The sequence below is a fragment of the Anneissia japonica genome, unplaced genomic scaffold, assembly GCF_011630105.1.
Source record: "Anneissia japonica isolate Jap-2015-1 unplaced genomic scaffold, ASM1163010v1 scaffold288012_len1326614_cov192, whole genome shotgun sequence".
NCBI lineage: Eukaryota > Metazoa > Echinodermata > Crinoidea > Comatulida > Comatulidae > Anneissia > Anneissia japonica.
The window spans coordinates 187,105-212,606 of record NW_022756612.1 but is presented as its reverse complement, the minus strand read 5'-3'; the positions used below and the strand labels follow the sequence as shown (position 1 = coordinate 212,606).

General features: G+C 33.4%; 1 protein-coding gene across 2 annotated transcripts in view; it reads right to left on the bottom strand.

Moving 5' to 3' along the window:
* LOC117124273 (mitogen-activated protein kinase kinase kinase 2-like) overlaps nt 1-25,502 on the bottom strand; it is a 62,801-nt gene that overhangs the window by 32,156 nt on the left and 5,143 nt on the right. Inside the window, exon 2 of one of the 2 annotated variants that reach the window (XM_033270437.1) lies at nt 10,952-11,112. In XM_033270437.1, coding sequence (XP_033126328.1) covers nt 10,952-10,958 — 7 coding nt within the window. In that variant the 5' untranslated portion in view covers nt 10,959-11,112. Of the gene's footprint in view, nt 1-3,378; nt 3,521-10,951; nt 11,113-25,502 lie in introns of those variants that run through there. The other variant, XM_033270436.1, reaches the window with a different exon arrangement.

Genomic DNA, 25,502 nt, shown 5'->3' with positions numbered 1-25,502 from the left:
AGTAAGTGCGGCGGAGACAAAGGCGTATGTATACATTATAAAGTGACCATATTGATCACTAAAATAAGTCAATACGTGATGAATAAGGAATGCTTACATATCTATCAAAATATGTTAGTACGTACAATACAATCAAGCTTTTGCTATTCCTTAATAATACCTTACATGCTTTGTTAGTATAACAAAATGATTGGCTCACAGTTCTTTATTCAAAAAGTAATGTTATTGCTTCTTTGTTTGAGAAATTTAGGAAGCACAATTGTGTGTTTGGGGGCTTCCTAAAATTCAGTGTAATCAAATTTGTTTTCATCTGCAGTATTCAATATTATTCATTAGAATATTAATCTTGTTAGTCAAGACTTGCAGTATTTGGCTTTGAACAGACTGATTATATAAACATACAATATGAGAGCCCTGGGGCGGATCCAGGGGGTTGATGGTCGGCGACGGGTGGCAGATACTTTAAAGTGATGGGAGGAGTTCGCAATTGTTCATGAAGTGAAAACCTACGCTTACCACACGGAAAACTTTAAGACCACATCCTGGTTATATCATACAAAAACAGTCTAAGAATAAAAATAACAGAGCTGACAGTGATAGTGTGACTTGCTTCCTCAACAAGACTAATCATCAGCCCTCTCCCAGTAAGATTGCGAGCTTTGTAATGGGATGGTCGTCAACGATCTCCCCTTAAGATGTTAGAGTAGATTTTTGGCTTCCCAAGTCTCTCAAAAGATGGAAGGGTGACAATATAGAAGACGGTTCCCCACATTACTTAAACTGATGAAATTTATACAGTGGTGCTTTTTTTTCTTTCTGAACCACATCCTGAAAATATCTGGACACACTAAACAATTATTACATAGCAATATTGCTAGCATTAATTTGTACAGGAACTACCAAGAAGGAAGTATGAAACTACCAATTTGGGGTGGCAGGTATTTTAGAGTTATGGGTGGATTTCGCAATTGTTCAGGAAACCAGAAAACCTACGCTTACCACTAAGAAACACTTTAAATAGGACCAAATAGGCAGGAATCCAATTAAACCCCTCCCTTGTTAGCCTATTGTGAAGTTTAACCTGCTAGTTCATCTATAATTGCCTAATACTACCAATATTTCATACTACGTATTAAAGATGCATTTTTACGTTCTAGTCGCATGGTTTCTGGAATCATATCATATACTGACATTAAGATAGAACATCATAATTATAATTTTATTATAATTTTAAGCTTGAATCTATCAGTAGTTTAAGCTAAATCGCTATCTCAAACAAGCAGGCGTAAATTCATGTGACTTAGAATCAACCGGGGAAAAAAAATCGCCTGCCACAGACACCAGGCCTAAATTCAGTTCACTGCATCACAAACAGCTGCGGTAGGCACTAGCTTCTCAAAACTAGTTTTAGCCGTAGATTCTAGCAGACATATGAATTAAATAGGTTCATATGTAATTGGCAGAAAAACAATATTAAATATAAAGGTAATGACACTCATACAAAACATACGTTGTTAGTTGCCTAGAATCACAGTAGGCAAAAATCGTGACTACATGTAGTCACGTCATTAAATATAAATAATTTGAAAATATAAATATAGTCTAGCAATGAAGTGCAAGCAATTTTCTTGACTTAAGTCGGCTCATAACAGCATGATGTATTTAGTCTAATAATCAGATGTGGAGATCGGTGTAACTTTAAGATCTGACCTTAGACTGACCTTAAATTCTAATTTACTAACACTGCTCAGACCTGATTACATAAACTGGGTGTTAACTACAATGTTACCATACAGTGTACAGGTATATTAAAATAAATAAATAAATAAACTCTTCTTCCTAAAACTACTATAGATAATGAACAATATAAATTTGGAAACATTTTTCAGTCTGGCAAATGATGACAAAGTGATGATGTACAGTATACATTGTAGCGGATATTTATATACATAGTTTACGATTCAGCCGATTTATTGTTTGTTTTACAAAAATTAAGTGTGATTTTGTCAATTGTATATTTCACAAAATTAACTAGTGTATTTCAGTCATCACTTGAATCATTACATTAAAATATATGAAAAATCCAAAATAGGTTTAAATGTTCATATTCATGATTATTGAATATCCTAAAACAAAATACAGTAGCTTATCATTGTGAGTGTTTATTGGCTCTCCCTGTTTTTTTTTCACTAGAATTTCAATTTCATTTACTCATACAGCAATCAATCATGCGACTACTGAAAATTGGAAATTTCCATAGAAAAAATGCCTTTGTTGATATTTTTTAAAGTCAGAATCACAATAACAAAACTAATCTCAGTTTTATTTATATTAATTATTTTACATCATTTTGTGTTTTAACTTTTGTTCTTAAAAGTTAAAACACAAAATGATAGTTAAAAAGTTCTAATATAACATGTCCTTAATACCATGACTAAATTTTGTTAAAAATAATACTCTTACCATATTAATACTGTAGCTGCATAGCTAAATTTTCAGTCTAGGTATTATGATACTGAGATCGACAATGTGCAATTGCCTAATGCTTGTCAAATTCATTTATGCAACAACGTTACTTCCCGTCATCAAAAACAATAAAACACATCGAGTGTATCCACTGAGATCCATCGCAGGTAAAATAAGCAACAGTTCCAGCAAAACAAACCACAGATGCCAACAAGAGGGGCAAGATATAATTGGATCGTAATTGGTCATACCCCTTCAAGCACCTAATCACTAAGCCACAGGCCCATCCTGTTATACTGTTCCTACTGCATACGAGGTCTATCTACATGTTCAGCGTTTCAGATCAATGAGATTTTGTAAACATGTCATTGTTACAATTTGTCAAAATACATTAAGCAAAACTTGAGAAAACATTGCATATACTACACTGTACTTTTAAAATGACACATTTATAACTTTGACAACAAGTCTCCAAGCATTTTTATAAATAGCAAAAAAGTATACATTTTTATACTTTATATTTTTGTAATAAGAAAATCAATTTCATGACTTTGTCATGATTTTATTACAATAAAATTAATTCTGTTTCTGATTCTAATCAATATACCCAATAAATCTAAGGAATAGAGATAGAAAGAGTATAGACAATAACTTTCAGCAAAAACTACATGAGGAAGTTACAAGTGACTAGAAAACTTTGCATTACATTGCAATAAGAATTTTAAGAAACACAAAATTTCTTTTCTTGTTTTGGTCTAAAAGCTTCAAAGAATTACAAAACATACTGTACTCAATAAACTTGGTTAAACCTGTAAATTACTTGTTTATATTTCTATATAATTAGAAATTCACAAGGTACTCTAGTAATTTTTTTGCTGTTGGTACAGATTATCAAATAACTATAAAACTTACCAACAAATGTGAATTGACTAGATTGTAGCATAAGCTGTGTAGCTGAATTTAATGACAACTGTTGTGTCATGTCCCCTTGTTTCATTGTATCAAAAATGTATGTGACCGGTTGCGCACTTTCGTAAATCCACATTAGTTGTGCCGCCGTGACTGTATCCATAGTACTACTGAAACACATTGTGCCGCTTCAAAAGCTAACCAATATAATTATACTCAACGTCTCTGAACTCTAAAGCTACATAGACCACATGACTTGTATCAGCCAATTGAAAGATGAAAACAGGAAAGTAGCATTTCCTCTGGCACTATTAATACGTTATATGGTTGCTACTGGTAATAGCATGGTCCTATGCATGGTAATAGCGATGATTGTCAAACTATGAACACTTGCAATAATGTTTTGAATGTAACAGGAACAAAGAAATTTGATGGTAGTGAAAATAAGTCACATAGTTCATGGTTCATGAACTTGTCTTATAACTCCTACACTCTGCTACTCTGGGTTATTTCTGAAAACACTGGTAAAAACAAGATACAAAAATCAAAATTGTCATAATTCAAACAAATTTAAAATGAAATTTTGAAATTAGATTTAAAGTGTACTCGATAACAGTAACATAATCAACATGCACCTGTTGAATGCGCAGTAGAACCAACTAGGTACTGTATACAGTAGTTGATGTTTACTGTGCAGTGTGATGAAGCAGTGGCTTGATAGTGTTATCTACCTATAAGTAATCTCAGGGTTCTAGGCTCAACCCTTATGTCCAACATTTACCTAAATTACAGAGAAAATAGAACTTCTGTACAACATATTCTAAAAACATTAAAACACCGAATTGGAAAAACATCCAAGGTAAAAGAACTTTTAAATTCAGAGCCTCAAAACAATGGAATAATTTACCTGCTCAAATTAGAACTGTATTATTGAAAAAATATTATTGAATTCAAAAATTCCATCTATATTGATTCAAATGTATGGTAATTTAGTTAAGATTTTTTACCTCTGTACATTTTAAATATTTATTTGATTACCTTATGTTTACTTTACTTGAACTTTAATTACTTTTACTTTATTTTACTTTGTAAGTGAACCATTTTGAAAAGCAGTACTACACTACTGAAAATGCAATCCTGTAGAAAAAAAGAATAAATAAATAAATAAAAACGTTATATATATTTTTTTTAAATTAATGTAAAATTATTTAAAAAGAGGCCTAACATGCAACAACAGAGCAGGATGATAGATCAAACTCTTATTTACAACTCAAGTGGTTCCCCAAATACATGAAAATTGCATTCTTTACAGAATTGATATTGAATGAGATAGAACTAATTATTCCTAAACGTCATTTTAAGCGCAGCTACTTGTAGTTCCAAGGTAAATTGCCAGTGGCAAGCAGTCAGAAGGAAAGATTATTGAGCACCTGCCTGGCTGTATGAATGGCAGCACTATCGGCTGTTCTTATTTCCGACTCAAATCTAGGATAAGAAATAGATGTACTTAAAATTGATGAATCTAGAGTTCTAAATTTGGCAGATTATTTTAATATTTAATGATATAATTATTAAATAAATGAGAGCAGTGTTGAGATGCCCCAACTCTCCTTCCCCTCAACAGAGGGATGATGATGATTTAGTAGCAGATACAGTGATAGTCATTCAAAATCATTGTACATGCTATGAATTATAATCCTGTGAAAACACAAAAGAAAAAATGACAAATGCAATGTCTAAAAAAAGCTATAATAATTATTACAGGAATTGGAGAAATTTGCCATTAAAAAATGTCAACTCAAAATTTTTCAAATAAATTTTAGTCAATTTAAATAAGAGTTCCCTTGATACTAATAGGGGTTTGCCTATTGTCCCCACATTTCACAGGAAAGTGTCCCCTGTATAGGGATGTCTCAAATGAGTGATACACCAAAAGGAGGGGTTCTACAGTTTACTCGATTTGTAAAATGATGCATAATGAGTACTTAATAGTTCTCAATTCCACTGCTATTTTCAGTGTGGGTCAGGGTTTAAGGAAGGTGCTCTGATGGGGGTCAAGTAGGGCAAACTAAGGTGATTTTTACCATTTTAAAGATGTTGTGAGGCATTTTATAACTTATTATGCTTAATGACAAAATAAAACTAAATAATTTTGTTGAAAATTGTGGTGTTTATTCGGTTTGACATGTCTGGGGGTCTTGCCACTGCTTATGACTGTTAGCATTTTCATTGAAAGAGAATCGTGCAACATAAATCTTATTATCATCTAATTACTCGACCAATTTATATTTTTTTTTTTGAAAATATAAAGGAAGAATCCATTTGCTCTTGGCATCTAATAATTCATATCTATTGAGTCATTGTTATATTTTACCGCCGAAATTAAATGAACATTCACATTTTGTTTACCCAAAATAATGATGTCTGTTTATTCAACCTAACTTCTTTTGTTGAAAAAACAAGAGATACTTGTTACACAAGAACCAAATAAGATATAAACATATTCAATAATTGTAAGGCATATTTATTGGTAAAATATTACTATTAGGTCATAGGCCCATATACAAGTAGTAGTACTAGAAGCTTTTCATTGTCTGATTTGACATAGCAGTTAAATTTTAGCCATAAAAATACCTGCCCCACCCCTTCCCCCAAAGCAATGCTCAAAGTAACAAAAAAAGCACCAAAAATGTTAGGAAATAAATTTATTTTTTTTTATTTGATTTGTAAAATTAACTGTTTTGTCTATAAAACTGAGGGGTTTTTTGTTACTTGATCTGTAAAATAAAAGTAACACAAAATACCATGCTCAATTTGTTGTTCATGATGAATCCATACTAAACACTGTCAATATGCTTAACTTTAGAACAGGGGTGGGCATAAAAATCAGTCGGAGGGCCAAAGTGAATTTTTGATTTAACACGGAGGGCCGCACCCAAACTTTGATGTTTCCTGTGAGCTTCCAAAAACTTCAAAGCACTGCATTTACCTCACTGTATTCTCAGTTTTAACGTTACATTTTACATGATTGGTGTCAGGCCGTAAAAACAAAGGTGTTTTCTAGCCAATTTTGATTGGCGGGCCGCAAACATAGGGTTTTAATTCATTGTTGCGGACCACAAAAAAAATCGCTGACGGGCCGCACATGGCCCGCTGGCCGCACTTTGCCCACCTGTGCTTTAGAACATACACATCAGCCTGAACTTGTCCTCTGATGAGAAAAACTCGCACTGAATTGACTCATTTTGGCCTACTGTAATATCAACGGAGGTCCCATGGCCGATTCAGGTCAGGTTTGGATCGATGTGCCTGGAAGTCTTGAAACACAAGCACAACATTTTATAAAATTTTGCAACTCAAGTCTGTTTTTTAAACTGCAATTGAAAGTTGAGAACCAGGGCTTTTTGGACCTTCCCAAAACTGCCCCTTGGACACTGTTGCTAATATACTACAAAATGACAGTGTGAACCTCCTGCCTCTGTTCCGATTGGACACTGTTCAATTACATTTTTAAAGTTTTTTTTATCAACCTTAAATTCACAACTAAAAGCTCTGGCCAGCGAAAGTACAGTACTACTTATATGGGTTGTATCACAGATACAACCTATGCATTGTAAATAGAATAAGCAAACCAAGAATGCATCTAACATATTAAGACAATGGCTTACTATAAAAATTGAAAACTTAACTATAAAGTACACAGCAGAGATTTTAAACCAAAATAGACATCGTTACATACAGTACTACAGTACAATTTATCCACAAACTTTAACATGTAACTTTACAACAATGCAGACATTTTGATGTGTCTAATACAGTAATATAGTTTGTGTACTGTAAATAGGCTGGGATTTTGCTATTATTTCCTGGTGCTGAAAAGTGTAATGACCGTGTTCAAAAACTTTTAGAAAAATTTAACAATGAACTATGTTTTCCCTAGACTCATTTACAATTATACAACTATAACATATTGTGTAAAATCCAGCACTACAGATAAGTTCAAGGTAAGTGGATTACTATTAAACAAGTCTATCACAGAATATCATAAAAGATAAACAACATAAAAAGTTTGATAACTTTGATGAGGTAATGTCAGTTTTATTCAGCCCTGTACTGTATCTAAGATTGCCACTTTGCTTCAAAAGGTTTTCCATCACTAAAGCAACTTACCATATATTCCGGTGTATAAGCCGCACCTGTGTATAAGCCGCCCCCCCCCCCAAATTAGGACAAGAATATCACGATTTTTTGTGTCACCTGTGTATAAGATGCACCTATTTTAAAGCTCCAAACCATTCCCATAATGTTAAGTTTTTAATTATTTTGAAGCATTGACATTATTTATAAATGTTCACATAAAGAAATTTCATCTTTTTCGGCCGATTATTAAACAAACAACAACTGGAAATGCATGTAAACTGCTGGCTACCGCCATGTTAACAACGTACTTGCTCTAGGCAGCCGGCCCTAGGGAAATCCCCATTTTTTGCTAGACGGTCGTGCTACGTTAAATTTTCAACATCAGTTTAGTTTAAGCGGTTTAATAAAATAAAACACTTATTGAGTATATTTATCTATTTTAAACAATCATTCTATTATTATGTTGACTAATACTTGTAATTGGTAATTCTAGGCCATTACTAACTACTCACACTCACAGCCCACTGTACGAAGCATGGACCATCACGCACCACGTTTTATAAACAAAACTCAGAACTGGAGAAATATCGTGGATATGGAGTTCACGCATGCCCATGATGTATGCCTTTCTACAGTTAAATTCCAGTAAAATAATTATTACAACTTCAAGAAAACTCGTGTTTTTATAGCATAAATTAATTTCACAAGTTTTTATTCTAAAATTATAGCGGTATCAATATTCTCTCTGTAACGGTACAAGCAACCGGGAATCAGACGTTGAACAGCAAGTTTTACCAGCCCATGTGTGTTTTGTTGCGACATCGAAAATGAAGCTGCTCACGTGACCTCGAGGACCCAATTAACTCCTGAAAAGTAGTTTGTTATTGTTTTTGAGCGAAGCGGTTTCGAACAGAAACAGCGTGTTTCAAAATTGTTTACGAGTGAACGTAATTATGAAAGTAGTTATTTAGACAACCCAAATCATTGCTAATGTCGTAGAAAATGTAGTAGGAATCCTAGCACAGCACTGTAGTGAGTATAATTACAAATAATAGGCCTAAAAACCGGTCCTACCCTAGGCTAATTAATTGGGCTATCGTGGGCCTAACCTAGACAGACGGCGCGAGATTTTCGCTGCGGCTCGCGATCTGAACTTGGTAATGACCGGTGTATAGGCCGCACCCCAAACTTCGGGGGGAAAATCGCGTATAAAATTTGCGGCTTATACACCGGAATATACGGTATATGTGAGGCCTCACCACAAAATGAGTCATGGTTATAATATCAAAAATTGAGTTAATATTATATTTGGGTAGATCACATTATAAGCTTTAATTTGGTCTTTGAATGTCTTCACTAGGATATGTAGATCCAGAGATGTGAGCATTTAAATATTATGTGTAAAGGCCAACTCAGACAGCGTCGTACAACGCAGTCCGACGCGACAACAAATCGCGTCTGTGTGAGTTAAACGCAGACGTGATGGTGTGCGTCGGGGGCAGGCGTGTTGTAGAATATTAAACATGTTTAATACTTCTCACGACGGCTCAAGACTGACCCCGACGATAAATCGGGTCGGGCTGCGTCGGCCGACGCTGTCTGAGTTGATCTTAAGAGAACCACATTTTGAAAATCGGCCTCCAATATAAACTAACCTGTACAAATAATAGGACTAGAATTACAGAATATGCACAGAGAACACTGTTTTAGTAAGAAAATTCACTTAAAAAGTTTACAATCATTAAATATAAATATCAAGTTATTCAAAAACATTAAAATCAAAATTGTGTAAAATTTTGACTTATGACCTATTTTGGTGATTATCTCAAAATGATTTCACCAACGATGCGTCTCATTTTGTGGTGAGACCTCACATATTGTATGCCCACACACTGGCATAACGATATATTGTTCATTAAAATGTAAGAAATTAATAATTCTTCTTAACTATTACAGCAAAGTAACAAATTATATTCACATTCTCGACTGTCTTAAAGATGCGCCCGATTTGATGGGGAGGGTGGACGTACGCAACCATCTCACCTGTTCGGATACTGTACAGGCCTGTTGAGTATAGTTGCCAAGAGCATTACAATGGGCCAGATGTAATGTTGTGGAGATTTGGTGCTTTATAATGCCCTTCAACTGATTGATTAAGTTGCCTGTAACCAACTCTTGAAACCAATATTGTCTTCATTTAAAAAAATGCAATGTCAAAATTTATGTACTCACTGCAACATTTTCATTTAAAATTATTTTAAGAATATTGGAAGTGAAAACTAAGCATTATTCTCATATCAATCTTAAGTTTACAGAACTGAACACCCTTTGGAACAGCAAGACCAACAAGCAGAAATTGTCAAATTGTTAGCTGCCTGGCCAATTGCACAGCTCTGATTTGAATAGATAAAAACAATCAATCTTTTTTGTTTTAAAAGGATGTTTATGGTGATTTGTCGTTTTCAAAATTTTCTTTCTAATCTGATATAACATTACATAATATTTTTCGAGAATGTTTAAATGTTTTTAGAAAAAATCATTGTTCGTGTTCGTAAAATATGGAGTTCGTATTTATAAGGTTCGTATTGGGAGTTGTTACTATGCTATTCATGTACTGTTGACCAAGGCCATAAATAACAATCTACAGTATTGTACTTATCTAATATCTAGATTTCACCACACAATCTTGGTTTCTGCATTACTGAAAATTCTCAGACAGGAACATCTCTAGCCATGCACATATTTAGGAATGCTGCCCTCCATATTATAAGCGATATGTGAGATAATGTAGAAAAAATTAATCTACAGTAGGCCTAGTTGGCGAATGTCATGATCAATGCTTAAAATACCATATACCGGTATATGCGATTATTTTTTACATAGAATGGAAAAAAATATGCAAAACTTAGACAGAAGATATTTCTATCCTCCCGTTGCTCCCCACACACGTATAAAACGATGTTAAATCTATTACTTGGCTTCCAAAAAATTTATTTTTTGCAGTTTATTGGCCACTAAGACTGGTAATGGCCTAACCACAATTGAAATAGGTTTTTAATTAGCAGTACTTGTTGTATTACGTATTTTATTTCATTTCTTCCCATCACAAATTTGGGTTGGCTTTGGTCAGAAAACAAGTCATAAAGTCCCTAAATGATCTCTATCAATGATTAATATACTGTACAGTAACCATGAAGAGCTTGACCGAAGGCAAAGGCGGTAACTCAAAAGCCTTGCTGCAATGCTCTAGTGTGAATGTATGAGACCAAATCTCTTCTTTAAGTATTCTATCTTTAATGTAAAGCGCATACAGAAATTCAGTGCAGTATGCAATAAAATTATTCATTTATTTTTGTTTTATACCTACAGTACACTAACAAACTAACCTACAGTAGCATACATTCAAAAGCAGCAAGAACGTCAGAAAAATACTTACAACTCATGTTTATAATTGATTGAAATGTCTATTTCAAATATCAATATGTCATAGATCCCTTCATATCCTTTTATAGCGACAGTCCCGTTTCAATGTTTAGCACAACACCTCCACTACAGTAATAAGCACTTGTTTGAATGACTGTCCTACACTTCATATAACTGTTGAAGATAAGAAAAATTTCAAGTTAGTGTATGTCAACAATTAACACAAAATATTTAGTATACAAAATAATACAGTAGTAGTAAATTTTTAAAATGTCTCTAGAAATTACCAACAGGTGGCCAGCAAAGGGAGTCGAACAAAGAGGCTACTTACTGTATGAACCCTACCTGTAGTCAGGCTCCCAAAATTTCTGACTTTATGGTTTAGATAAATATCAAGCTTTCAAATCATATTAGGAAGTTAAATCACAAAAATTGATTGGATCGACAAAATATTTTTAATAAATGAACTTTGTGGCAGCCAACAATGTCCCTGACCATCCACTGGTGCTGCAACTGTACTAAACATTACAAAATGGAATATAAAGCAAGCATATATGAAATCAAACAGACAATTAACTAAAACTAGACATTCCAAGGTTTTATTGACAATAATGACATTCAACATTCATCTTATATGTGTTTGAGGGAGAATATTTAAAACAAGATTTAATATTTATTTCATATCAAAATATTCTCACTATAGGTTAATAACCCCACCCAAAATTCTAGCAAGACCAAAACTAGTTCACAGTAAAAACTATGATGTAATGTCTACTAACAGTAAAGAGACATGGAATCTTCATCCCTATTATAGGCAATGAAATACAATGATTCATTCCCTATGGGACACTATTAACATGAGCTTCTTAGCAGGTGTTGCCAGCTCAACTACAGTATCTTTTACACTTTTTCATATCTCTACATGAATATAAATTATAGGATTTGCAAAAACTAAATATATAAGTATGTTTTACCTAATTAATGTTTCCATAAGTGTCAATCAAATTATATGATTCTAAACAATCAGGCATTGGCATTCTGACCAATAAGGAGGAGGGATTGCTTTCTACTGTATTTCAACACTTGTTGATTCCTAATGATGTCGTTGCTAATGACATTCATAAAATACAGTTTGTAATTAAAATGGCAAAATATTAAAACAATTTTGAAAACATATTCAGCATTAATGTTGCTTTCATTTTTAAAAAATGTTTACATAGATACCCTAGTATCAAGTGTGAAAATACAGGCAAGGCCCTAGGCAAGACATTTTTAAAACCTTGTTTAGCAAACACCCGCCCTGCCAATAATGATGATTTTGAATAAAACTAAAATTATATATTTTACCAATTAGCTGCACCCGCCACCGCTAAAGTTTTTTTAATTTTTTAAAATTTTTATTACGTCTATCACTGCCTTGAAATCTCCAAAAGTAAGATGTTTATACTTTTTTTTAATTACATAAATTTAAAGCATTGAACCATCTCATTACTACACTGTTTACATTCAATCACTAATAGAATTTTATTCTTATTTTCTTATACAGTACATCTCAATGTTTTTGGCAAAACTATTTGCTAAATAAGAAAATGAAATTTTAAATTTTCAGCCCTCTCTGACAATCTTTAACACAATAAGTTCGTGGAACAATGTATAAAAAGGCAATTAACATGTATAAGGTGAACAGCTGGAATTCAAACACTGCTAATATTCGGCCCATGAAATTGAGAGAAAAAAATTAAACCTAGAAACCTAGAATCTTCCGAGGTCAACAGTCACTGCAATTTTTTACTACATCCAACTTTTTAGGAATACTAAACATTAGGAACGTCATCAAATGATTGTCTATCCATGACAATTCTATTCCATTGAACTCCACTGAAACAATATACTTGTTAACATGTCAATACTTCAACTGTGTAAAAATGATTTTTAAAAATCACCAAAAGAATGTCATCAAAGCATTCTACATAGCATAAGAAAATATGAATTTATCTTAGCATCTTTATTGAACGTTATGTATGTCATGTGCAAAAAATCATAAACCTTGGAATCTGCAAGCGTGTCATTGCGTGAACTCGGATAACGATCAACCTGAAATTTTTCACTGCTGCTCTGAACCACGTCACTCGTATCTTGCGAGTTAGATGGCCGAGCAGTTAAGGCAGGGGCGCCGCAATGTATAGCCACAATATTGGCACTCTTGTCTGGTTCTGGAAAATGTCTTCTTAGATAAGAACTACAAACCATAGGCCCAGTGTACACAATCTGGCTCATATGCACTTAAAAGAACCCAGAACTAGTAGTTTACCCTGGTGTACTGGTCCATACGGCCCCTGTTGTGGACAGATGAGAGTAGCTGGCACCAGTTTACTGGGTAGCTAGGATACTGCATTCGGTATAACTGTCTTGATACATTAATTATTTAATTTTGCATTGTTGAGGTGTTGTATTGTAGTGTGAATTAGTTATTTACAGCACTATTTAACATGATTTTCAGAGAAAAATTTGGCAATCCTACCAAATGCCATGAAATATTCATTTTTCTTTCTGTGTTGCTTATAAACGCAAGATTTATTCTGCTTTAAAATGAACATTTAATGCAAGGTTATAACAGAGAATTATCTTCCCATTCTTCTTCAAGAGGATCGTCCATCATTATAATTGGAAAAAACAATGCAATCATGATAATTAAGAAAGGTTCTTCCGAAATCATTAATCACTCATGGATTTCAGTCTTAATCTGACAGCAATTAATCAGTTCCATTAGCTCTTCTCCATTTGGAGTATATTATTTGTTTCTTCCTACTACTGTATTGTGGGACCAAGAAAGAAGTGTTCACATCACTGCCCTTTTCACCACTATACATGGAAATTGTATCATTCAACAGCATATGAAATGGTGTATGAACTCGATAACAATAAGACGACTACAGTAAAATTTAACATTTTTTATATTCCTAGGTGATCATCAAGTAACAAAGTCAGATACAAATATGATTTCAGTAATGACAAGAGGCGTAAGGAATATAGTTTTGAATGAACCTAATTAATATTTTCAAGAATTTGATATCATAGGATTGGAAGGCAAACATCCTCTCTATTCTTTCTCTCTAATATGAATAATTTAGCGACTGTTATTAAAGGTCTGTTATCTACTATCAATCTGCAAACATATCACTGTTTCTACAGCAAAATGCTACATAAAACTAATAGTATGTATCTGATACTATATATTTAGTACACTTTGCATATTAATTTAAAAAATACTTGTGCCCCAGTCGTCCCCACAAAAAATCATGGTCAAGTAGATAAAAATAACCTCAAATAACCTTATTTTGCGAGTTAGCACCCCTCCCCCTCACATAATCAGCGAGGCCCCCACTTCACCTTGGTCTCCCCATTAGAAGGCATGTCACCAGACAAGAAAAACAAGAATACTTATGAAGAAACCTATATAATAAAAATAAGTATGTCACCAAATTAAATATATCAGTCAAATAACAAGTGAAACATTAAAAGGAAGAGAAGACTCTTGACCCTTGAAAAAGTAGTTAAGAAATGGAAGTTGCTTGTGAAAAAAAACACAGATTGTTTAAAAAGTTAATAGGGAACTAGCTGGCAAAGAGAAAAAAAAACAAGCAGCAGCTAAAGACAAAAATGGTCATTTGAAAACAGCCCCCAATGAAATAATGAAACACTGGGAAGAACACTTTGCAGTAAATATCTGTACACTGAATTCCCTAAAGACAAGAAATATTGCATGCAATACCTGTATCAAGAAGTTGAAAAATAAAAAAAACATTTGTGGATGGGATAAAATTCCAGATGACACCCTAAAAGTAGGAGCCTTCCTGAGACAACTGTTATAAAAACAGAGTATCTTGATGGAAAAATTCCTAAAGATTAGAGTAAAATGTCTCACTACCCCAGTTTTCAAGAAAGGAGAAAAGTTGGACCCAGCATACTACAGAGCAATTACCCTATTGTCTATCCATTCCGAGAAAACTATTCTGTAGCATGGTCCAGTATCGTATCGAGTACTACATTGTTACGTCACGATACCGTGTGATACTACTTCGTTGCTATCGTCGCAAAAAGAGTTCAACCGGGCGCCATTTTCGTCACTGACAAACCATTGATTCCAATTTCTAACATAGTTAAGATGTTGTATCTTACTTTTTCTTTGTAAATTTTAACTTATATTTGAGAAGCTCCAAATATCAACAAACAAGCTAGCAAATGGTAAATGAAACTCAACGACGAACCACATGGTACAGTATCACCCTTAACAGCTTTATATTCCTTGGTAGTAACACAATAGCAGATGTCAAGTGTTGATTCAGACTGGCTGCCCGGGCTTTTAGTAGAAGACCATCTGGTCCAATCATGACATCACGAGATCACTTAAAATGAAAATCGCTACCTATGGATCTGAATCACGGGCACTGCGCAAATCAGAATGGCGGAAGCTTGATGTCTTTGAGCTGAAGTCACAGCCAAAAGAAAATAGCTTGGACATGTTAGGATGGCAGATCAAAGACTACCAGGACGCTCACCAACACGATTGAAAAACCAAATGCAAAAGACACTGACATAACATTTCAGGAAGCTGAAAGGCAAGCACAGAACAGATTCAAATGGAGGAGGATCACGACACCCTATGCACATAAGTCAAGTAACAGTAAGTCAACACTACAAGAGATAACAACTATGAAATTTCATGTTTACCTTAAATAATTGTTAATGATTATATGAATTCATGCTTAAAATCATAATAAACAGCTGTCAAAAAATTAGGCCTACTTAATGCATAATGTATAATTTCATATTAAATTGGTGTCAGCCTGAAAGTGAACCTCTATCTCACATCTTTCCCTTCCTCTAATGTGCTCAACATGTTTATTTTTAGCTAGTTAGATATAATAGTAGATGTCACATCCTTTAGTCAAGATATGGCATCATGATAATGAATAGTTTGGCCTATCTTTGGCTAACACATGTTTACACTAAAATTAAGAATTCAAAATACAGCATTTAAATATATTAATTCTTAAAACACAAAAATTTACTTCCACAGTATCTTACCGCAAAACATGATTAAAATCTTTCCTCTCAACAATCTAAAAAAAAGTCTTGTGACAACTTTCAAATTAGTTCAAAGAACTTTTTGGTTGGTCACTCAATTAGCAGATTTGACTCTCGAGACTAATAATAACCTAATACACATTTACTATGTACAGTAATAAATTGTACAGTATTTGAAGTTTAACCAAGCTACTCTCCTAAGATGTTCTATGATTATCAGATGGTAATTTTTATATATTCTATGATTATAATATGGGTATTTTTATACAAATTAATAGAAACTGTAAAACCCAACCTGAATGATCAGTAAGGCGCGATCGCCAAATTATCCCAGACGGCAAAAACGCATCTAGGTCAACACCCTATCACGAACATGTCTGAGAAATCAACTATTCTAATTACCATACTATATGAATATTCATTTGCTACACGCTTGAATTACGGCCCGTGTCTGAAGGACGGTGAATCATTTGGACGATTTTCTATTGTTCACTACTACTGTACTACTACCCGCGCAGTCAACTGGCCCACTTGAGTGCGTAGAAATACTGGCGTTTCAAATAAATGTTATTATGCAGCTCCTATTCTTTCTTATACGTACATGTGGCTATACTTTCTCTATGCTTATATGAAGATTTGTAAATTACATTATAACAATGTGCCTGGAGGTCCAGGGCGCAGTATGTGCTAATCAAGTTCCATTGGAATTCGCTTTGATAGAACTATGTTACTTTAATTGCCATGGTAAGTCGGCATTACATTCTGGCCTAAATATAAAATCAAATCTACACCTAGGTTGGTAGTCTGCCTATCTTTTTTTATCCTTGCGCACGGCTGGTTACTCACAATTTTCTGAGGCTACTCTGTACTGTGTATATACTTATGCAGCAGTGCATTTTCTTTACTGTCAGTTTTACTATAGTACTACGAATCAAGAGATGTATATTTGGTTGACTAGTAAAATATAGAAGACAATAACTTGTCATATTAACAACAAATCATAAGCTTTAGTTTTGATTTATTATTTAACTGATCCAACTACAGAGTCCTCCTTCAAATAAAACTGCAGAGAGCAGGGCCCACAACCATGTGTGTTAACAAGTAGAGTACCGGGCGATTTAGAACTGTCCATTTTTAAACGGGGTATAACTTTTTTTTTTACAATTATTTATTTTTAGTTTTTCTTTCTGTCTTTTATACATTGAACGCAGCAAGTTTGTGTATGCCGCTGAAACAAAAGTGTATGTTCAGTTGAATAAATAAATAAAGTAATATCGCGAGTTGTCAGTTAAAAACCTTTACAGGGTAGGCAATGGTTTAGCCTTACAAACTTGCATGTTTTTATGGAATACACAAGTCAAAATTCGTGGTGAAATTCGGCATAAAAAAAATGTGTTTAGCATGAAACTCACGTAAATTCAATTAATAAACATTGTTTTATAAAATGTATATAATTTAGCTTAGTATAATGCAAAATTTCATCTACTTTGATCATGGACATTTTCAAAAACATGGGTCTTAGCATGTGATCCCTTTCAATGGCAAGAAGAGCAAAACAATAGAGAACGCGTCTGAACGCCATGTTGTCTGGAATAATTTGCCGATTGGGTCTTTTATTCAACACTTATTAGAAGTTGACATTAATGACAGAAAATAACAAGTAGAAAAAAAACCAGAACCACAGGTATTACGTACCAAGGTCTAAAGTATTGATGATTTCACAATGTACTGTGCCAGCATGCCTATCCCTATAACAACAGGAACTACTTGACATAATCAGGAATCAGGATTAAAATATTCAAAAACCATAATTGTGAGAATAGGCCTACATTTTAAAAAATAAGGCCTACTTGGACAACTGTATGATCATAGGCCTATGTCAGGAACATTGCTATAAATATGTGAGTGAGGCATCCTCTAGTACAATGGTTCCAACCTGGGGTCTGGATCCACAAAAATAATTGGGGGTCCGCTAAGTCAAAATGGTAGACAGGGGGGTCGGCAAAAAATTTGGTGGACTGCAAAAATGTTGGGGTCTGCTGGATTTTTAGACTAATTTTTCACGATTCTATTTTTTTTTTCATATTCCATTTTATTTATTTTTTTTTTTATTAACAATGCGATAAACATATTACTGCTAATTTAAATTCATGTAGATCTTTCAATAATAAAATACCTTTGCCATGCATAGACTTTGTTCACTATTAAATGGTTTTAAGTGGCATTATATTTTAAGTAAATTTTTTATTGCTGATCTGTTAGAATGTTTTATATTTCTTTTCAGTGTTAAGATGTTTAGAGTTTAGATTTAAGATGTTATAGTGTTAAAGAGAGTCACATAACACTGACAGTGGCAGTCCTCAGCTAATGAGCATCTTGCTTGTACAGTATGTTTTGCTTTTTGTATTGAATACATTTTAAAAAATCAGGGGCCCTAAATTTTACAAAATTAAAAAATACATAAGAATACAAGAGAATTACATACTGTAAAAACTGTTGTACCTCATCCCCAATCATGGAAACCTTTGATGAATGCGAAAGAACCGATTAGTGAATTGGCTATGCTTTAGGAGAGGGAGATGATGTTTTAGATGATGTTTGACATGATGTGCTACATTAGTTGGTAGAATGAGGTGATAAATGGTTTGAACCCAGGAGCCTGGGATTTGAAGGCAAGCATCTTACCGATAGACTTGGTAACGCTCTTAATTCATGTAGAATTTGGCTTATTGAAAACAAATTATCTATAAACCTCAGTAAAACGGAGTCAATAATTTTTGGTAGTAAAAAAAAAACTTAAACGTATAAAATCATTTGAAGTCACTAATGGTGGCCGTACATTAAAAGGTTCCCAGTCTGTCAAATATCTTGGTGTTGAACTCGATAATTCAGCCTCTGGAAATAATATTGCCAAGAGTGTTATCAAGAAGGCAAATGCTAGACTATGGTTTCTTTACCGTCAAGCAAGGTGTCTTTACAAAAATACTATACAATTATTATCTATGGCCCTTATTCAATTCATTTTTTATTATTGTGCTTCTTCATGGTATGAAGGTATTGACAAAAACTTCTCACCCAAAATAAAATTATTCGGTTTATCTTCGACCACGGACACATGTAAGTCACAAAGAGCTGTCCAGCCTCTGTCTCTTATACACATCTAGATGTGTATAAGAGACAGCCCTTATGGTATATTTTAGAGTCAAATCTAAATAAACCTAACAAATTATATTTTATTCTCTACTAATTTTCTCCGTAATTAAATTAGCAACATGTTTTGAAAAGCGTCTTGAGTTTAAAGATAGACAATGTTAGCTATCAAGGAGCGACGTTGTTTTTCATTGGGACCTTCGTCCCTTCGAGGCTAGGCCTATACCATCCTAGCTAGTCTAGGCCTAGAGTAGGATAAGGCTAGCGCGACATGCGGACGGTACGTGTTGGTTAGTCTACAAACGTCGCCTAAAGTAATTGATTTTACCCGGCAAAATGAAACTCTGCTTTTCAGTCGTCTTAGGCCCTTGTTTTTTGACAAACAATGACCTTTCAGAGGTCAAATTTGCTGTCAAGAATATGAATTGGCTGCTTCGCAGCAATAACATAAAACTGACAATGGCAGTCCTCAGCTAATGAACATCTTGCTTGTACAGTATGTTTTGCTTTTTGTAATGAATACATTTTTAAAAATCAGGGGCCCTAAATTTTACAAAATTAAAAAATACATAACAATACAAGAGAATTACATACTGTAAAATCTTTTGTACCTCATCCCCTAATCATGGAAATCTTTGATGAATGCGAAAGAACTGATTTGGCTATGCTTTAGGAGAGGGAGATGATATTTTAGATGATGTCTGATATGATGTGCTACATTAGTTGGTGGAATGAGGTGATAAATGGTTTGAATAGGATTTGAAGGCAAGCATCTTACCCACCAAGTTAGTCAGCTCCTAATACTATTGCATCAAAACTGCCAGTGAAAAACCACAGATAGATCATTCTGGGCATGGACACGTGCAGACAGTTTTTAAGCAAACAATCTGTGAATGCCTGCCCGTGGCATGCTAAAAGGTTGTACTTTATAATGAAAAAAAATATATATATAAAACATAATTGGACTACTATATGGTACAACTATTCTTTCACAAACAATATTTGATAAAGACAATAAACAGAATTACTATATATGGCCTGGGTAGTAGAAAATTGCTGAGACTGACGACCACAGAGGATTTAAGGTCAGTAAATTTTTGCCAACCTAATTTTTTCCTAATTTCATAGGTTGGAATTTTATATACGAAAATCCTTAAAGTACCAGCCTAAGGGAATGTAAAGAATAATGGTAACTAATATGAAGTATTTTTTTATTTAAAACCTTGACGATAACAAATGTTTTGATAAATTAGAAATATATAATGTAGTTAACATCCAAAACACTTTCTTGTCCTTTTGACCAATAACCATTGTGAAATATTTTATCAACTTGATTTACAGTAATTTTATTACATATCATGATTCTATAGATTAATGTGACAAAAATTCCTTTCTCAAGGCAGTGACAAAAAGAACACTGTTAAGAGTGATAAAGCAAAAAGTTAGTAAAACTAATTATCACATCACTATTACCACGCAGACATGCAAAATATGCAAATTGAAACTAATCATTCGCGGAACATAGCAAACCACAAGGCTACCCCGTACCAATCCCAAAATTAAATTTCCTGGCCAGTGAAGGCTAGCTTCTGCATCATGTAATGCAACAATCCTTTTCGGGGGCTCAATTACCCCTCTGTCACTTTCGTTTACTGGAGAGGGTAAAACAGGGCTCTGAAAGGGGTACGAGAGCAGCTAAATTGCATTCCTAGCACAGATTTTGGAGAAAGTGCAAGCAACTGAAATGCACACTGTTTTTAAAAGATAATTAAGTAGTAGGTTCCAGGCACCTGGTCTGCCAGCTATCAGTGCTCTGATGGGTTGATATAGTATTAATAACTTGACAGATATTTCCCTTCCAATTTCCCCTCTAAATTTAACACAGTAAAAACTCAATTTTATAAATTCCGATAGCTGTTGGATATTAAGTATTACTGGAGGATTTTTTTTTTCAGTTTTCTTATTTAAGTCAATTGAATAACTCGCAGTGTATTTTGCTTTAATTTTTACAGTTCCAAATAGGAAGGAATAGGAAGTTATTAATTTACCCTGAGGGACTTTTCTGTATTAAATCATTTTGAATAAATAGTTGGAAGTTAAATTTTGTTTTGAGGACAATTATCATATCCACAGTTTAACTTAAGTGTAACGATAAGCCTAATATCCAAAATAAAAATTTAATAAAATTCAGTAAAGCGTTGATTAAACAATTAATATTATACAGTAATAATTCAATTCAGCTTTCTCTATGGTACATACTGAATGTCTTTTTTTTAAACATTTGCCACTGATAGTCATACAATATCCAAATTATTTCTATTGGTTTAAAAATGTGTCTGTTTATTGGTTTAACAATTGTATAGCACCAGATGTTATGCTCTATTTTATCAATACACTTTGATATTGTCACTCATAAGCCTGAATTGGCTAGTCTCACTGTAGTGTGATTTGAGTGTAAAGTTAATATTAAAACTAATTATCTATTTCAGTAGCCTTCATATTGTACTTGAATACTTTTGTACATAATCTGCTAGAAAAAAAAAAACTACAGGATGAAGCAATGACAACAGTATTCTATTTTTTATTATAAAATGCTTACAAGGACCGGCCTACAGTAGTTGACCAGTTAACACAATATTAACTGTGTAAAGTAAATCATTAAATATACGTATTGTACAGAATATCAACAAGAATTTTGCCATGTTCATACATCACAGAAACCAGATGAAACTATTTCTAATCATTGAGCTTGTACTGTATGTTCTAATATTTATCACACAATAGGCCTATATTTTGTTTTTATGTTTAAAGCTAACCTCCGGAGAGAAAAACATAATTTTTTAATGCTGCACATGATTTTTTAAAGAAACTGAAAAAGGCAAATTACTTCAACCCAGTTTTTAAATCCAAAAAAAACAAAATTTGAATCAATAAAAAAAATCTGCATCTTATTAACTGTTCCAGAGTTTGGGAGTCCTTATTATTAGAGCTAAGCCTTACAAGGATAACATGCTGAGAAAGAATGTATTTTATACCTACTATTGTTCAAAATTTTAAGGTTATTACAACACTCAGCAAGTCAAATAGACTAAATTTCTCAAGAAGAACAAACAAATCAAAAAAACAAAAAACAAAAAAAAGTTGGGCCTACTTTCTTATGAAATACTGTAGGTGATGTATCACCCTATTTAAACTGAACTAACAAATTATAATATCTGGACTAACAAATTATTATATCTGGACAGGGGAGATTAGAAAATTTTAAGTTAGGTAAACTATCAGTTGTTTTTTTTTTTAACTTTCACAGTTTACTTTAATTCTACATTACTCTTACAGCACATAAAACACTGGTTTAGATCACATGTGGGCGAAGTGCAGCCTTGCGGGCACAGTGTGGCCCAACAGAAATCATGCAGCCCCGCAATCTTTGACTAGAAAACCCCTTGTTGTTACGGCTCGATGCCAACCATCTGTTAAAAACGTTAAAATTAAGCATAAAGTGATGTAAAAGCAGTGTATGGAGGAGTTTGCAAGCATGTAAGAAACACCAAAACTTGCAGCCCTCCATTTTAAATAAAAAAATATGTTGGCTCCAACCCATTTTTATGCCTGCTCCAGGTTTATATCAAGGAGGTCTACTGTATATGAATACAAACGTTTAGTTTAAGCTATATTAATATTGTAATTAACATTAATTTGATTGGACCCAATGGAAATATTATGCTTCTGGGCTGGTTTACTGCATCCTGCAAAATGTACTTATTTTACCTTATTTGATACTCATTTTTATTGTGCTCAATAATCTTTTTTTTTTTGTACTATTTCCCCAAAAGAAAATACTATTTATTAAATAAAATCAATTAGGAAGACATGCATCATAACAGATCATATCAAACAATTTTTGGAATGAATTACTCTAGCAATACTGCTCTTGGTACTCACACAAATCTATTATTACCTGTGAAACACTCAAGACTGCAGGTTTACTGCCTAGCAACAAGCACTTGTGGAACAAAAAGAATTAATGATTTAGCGCAATAAAAACTCACTGGCATAAGGCTTAGAGCAGAGGAATAAGATTAATGCATACTTAATGAGCTGCTTATAACACGATTCCTCAAGGATATTATTGTACTTCAGAATGAAAACCTGAACTTTAATTATTTCCAAATAAATCTATTGAATACTGTTTTTCTTATGCTTATCAAAAATCATTTTGCGAAGTACAGGTACTGTACAGGTAGAAAGAGTATTAGAAATATTTTTATTGCTTAATTATACAGTACAATAATTTATTTATTTTTTATATCTTCCTACAGTATACTATAATACTATAGCACAGTGCAGGTTGTACAATGATTTAAATTATTTCCATGATTTAATATTTTCAAGAAAATTAACTTTGCATCAGTAACTCAACTCGCCCATTTTCAAAATCTAGAAGCCACACAAATAATGAATGAATGAATGAACTAGTAGTTGGTAGGTCTACAATACCGCCACGAAATATTGCAATTTTACCTGCGCGCAGGCTTCGTAGATACATCGTAGCCTGATATAAACAATCTAAGCAAGGCTACGCGAAGCGAACCTTCAAAGCAAAAGCATGTTGTTTATTTGTATGTGCAGAAAGACTGCTGTAGCTTACTTGAATAAACAATGTATTGCTTGAAAATTTGTGAATGACAAACACGAGTTTAGACCGTTAATTTAAAGTATGGAGCTGTTTTTCAATAAGAAAAACGTACATTTGACTTCATGGGAGTCTCCTCTTCCACTCGCTGTCCACGACAGGAACTTATTTGTACTGCTGTATTATTTTTTTAATTAATTAGCCTAGGCCTAGCTTATTTCTTATTTACAATTATTTTACCTCTTTTAAATGTCAAAAAATGATGTCTTCAATGACAATACAGACATGTGAAAAGATTGTTCATCAAATAATATTTGTAGTCTTGATTTAGTAAGATAAATAATCAATATAAAGGAGAATTAACGTCCGTTGGTTGTAAAATTAAAGAACGTCACATGGAAAACCCAATGGAAAATAAAACTTAGCCAGCATCAGACGTCAGAGTGCGCGCCAATCAGAACACAGTAAAGTGCGGTCTAGCATGACTAGCCTTAATTCGGCAAGGTAGTGATTTCTATACTTCTATAATTTAGTATTGGATCGCTTTGCAGGTTCTGCTTCAAATTATGGTAAAAAATAAACAACGTGATCTGCAGAAGTCGTAATAATTTGTACATGATTGTTATCAGTATTATTATTTAAAAGAAGAAAATTCCTACTACCAGAACAATAATATCAAATCAAAATTCTCCGAATTGGAAAGTTTACCAGTATAATTACTGTCTGCTCTCCTCCTCTATAGGGGAAAATGTAGGCCGCACATAGGCCTAAATGACATCGAAATTCAAACATACTGAATGCCCACTAGGTTACCTAGCTAGCGAACTAAACACAGTTTTAAAACATGATCGATCTAATAATAAGGTAGGATATAACAAAACAATAAAGTTCTAACATTGTTTATTAGTAAATTGCAACATTGCTCATGTGTTGAAAGCTGGTAAACTATATTTCAATATTGTTTACGCAATGTTTATCAGCCCGACGATCCAGGATATGATCATTGCAAAGCTAATTAAAATAACAATGACCTTCGTAGTGGTTCGTAGCTACGTTCAAAACGTACCTACAAACAGATTACGAGAGGTTACGCGCCGATACGAAGCGATAGTTTGTGTCTGTACTGTACGCCTTTATAACATTACAAATATTTAGTACTGTAGTTATCGTTATCCTATATTAATATCTTTCTTCAGATACTTTCATATTCTTAAGTGAAACTTTTTTATTCCTTTTTAAGCGTACTTATTTTTTTAAAGATTATCAAAGGAGGGCGAAATAAAATTTAAAATAACATTTTGTTTTCTTATTCAGCTAGTGCCAAAATTATCCAGATGGAGGAGAAAATAAAAGTGTATTGGAGAATGTAAAATACAATGGTTAAATGCTTCAAATTTATATAATTGAGAAGAAATATACATATCTTATCTTTGAAGACTTTAAGGCAGCGAAGGGCGCAAGAAAAACTTTTATTTTTTCTGAAAATTCTACTTTTTCATGGCGGTGGGTGCGCTAATTGGCCAAAATAAAATTTTATTTAATCGAAATCATCAATATTTGCAGTCGGCAGGTTCGCTAAACAAGGTAGAAAAAAACATCTCGCCTTACTGCAAAAATAAACCAGAGCCTTGCAGGCGTCAACGTTCCTATGCATGATACACGACTTTTAGAAGTATATATACGTGTATATATA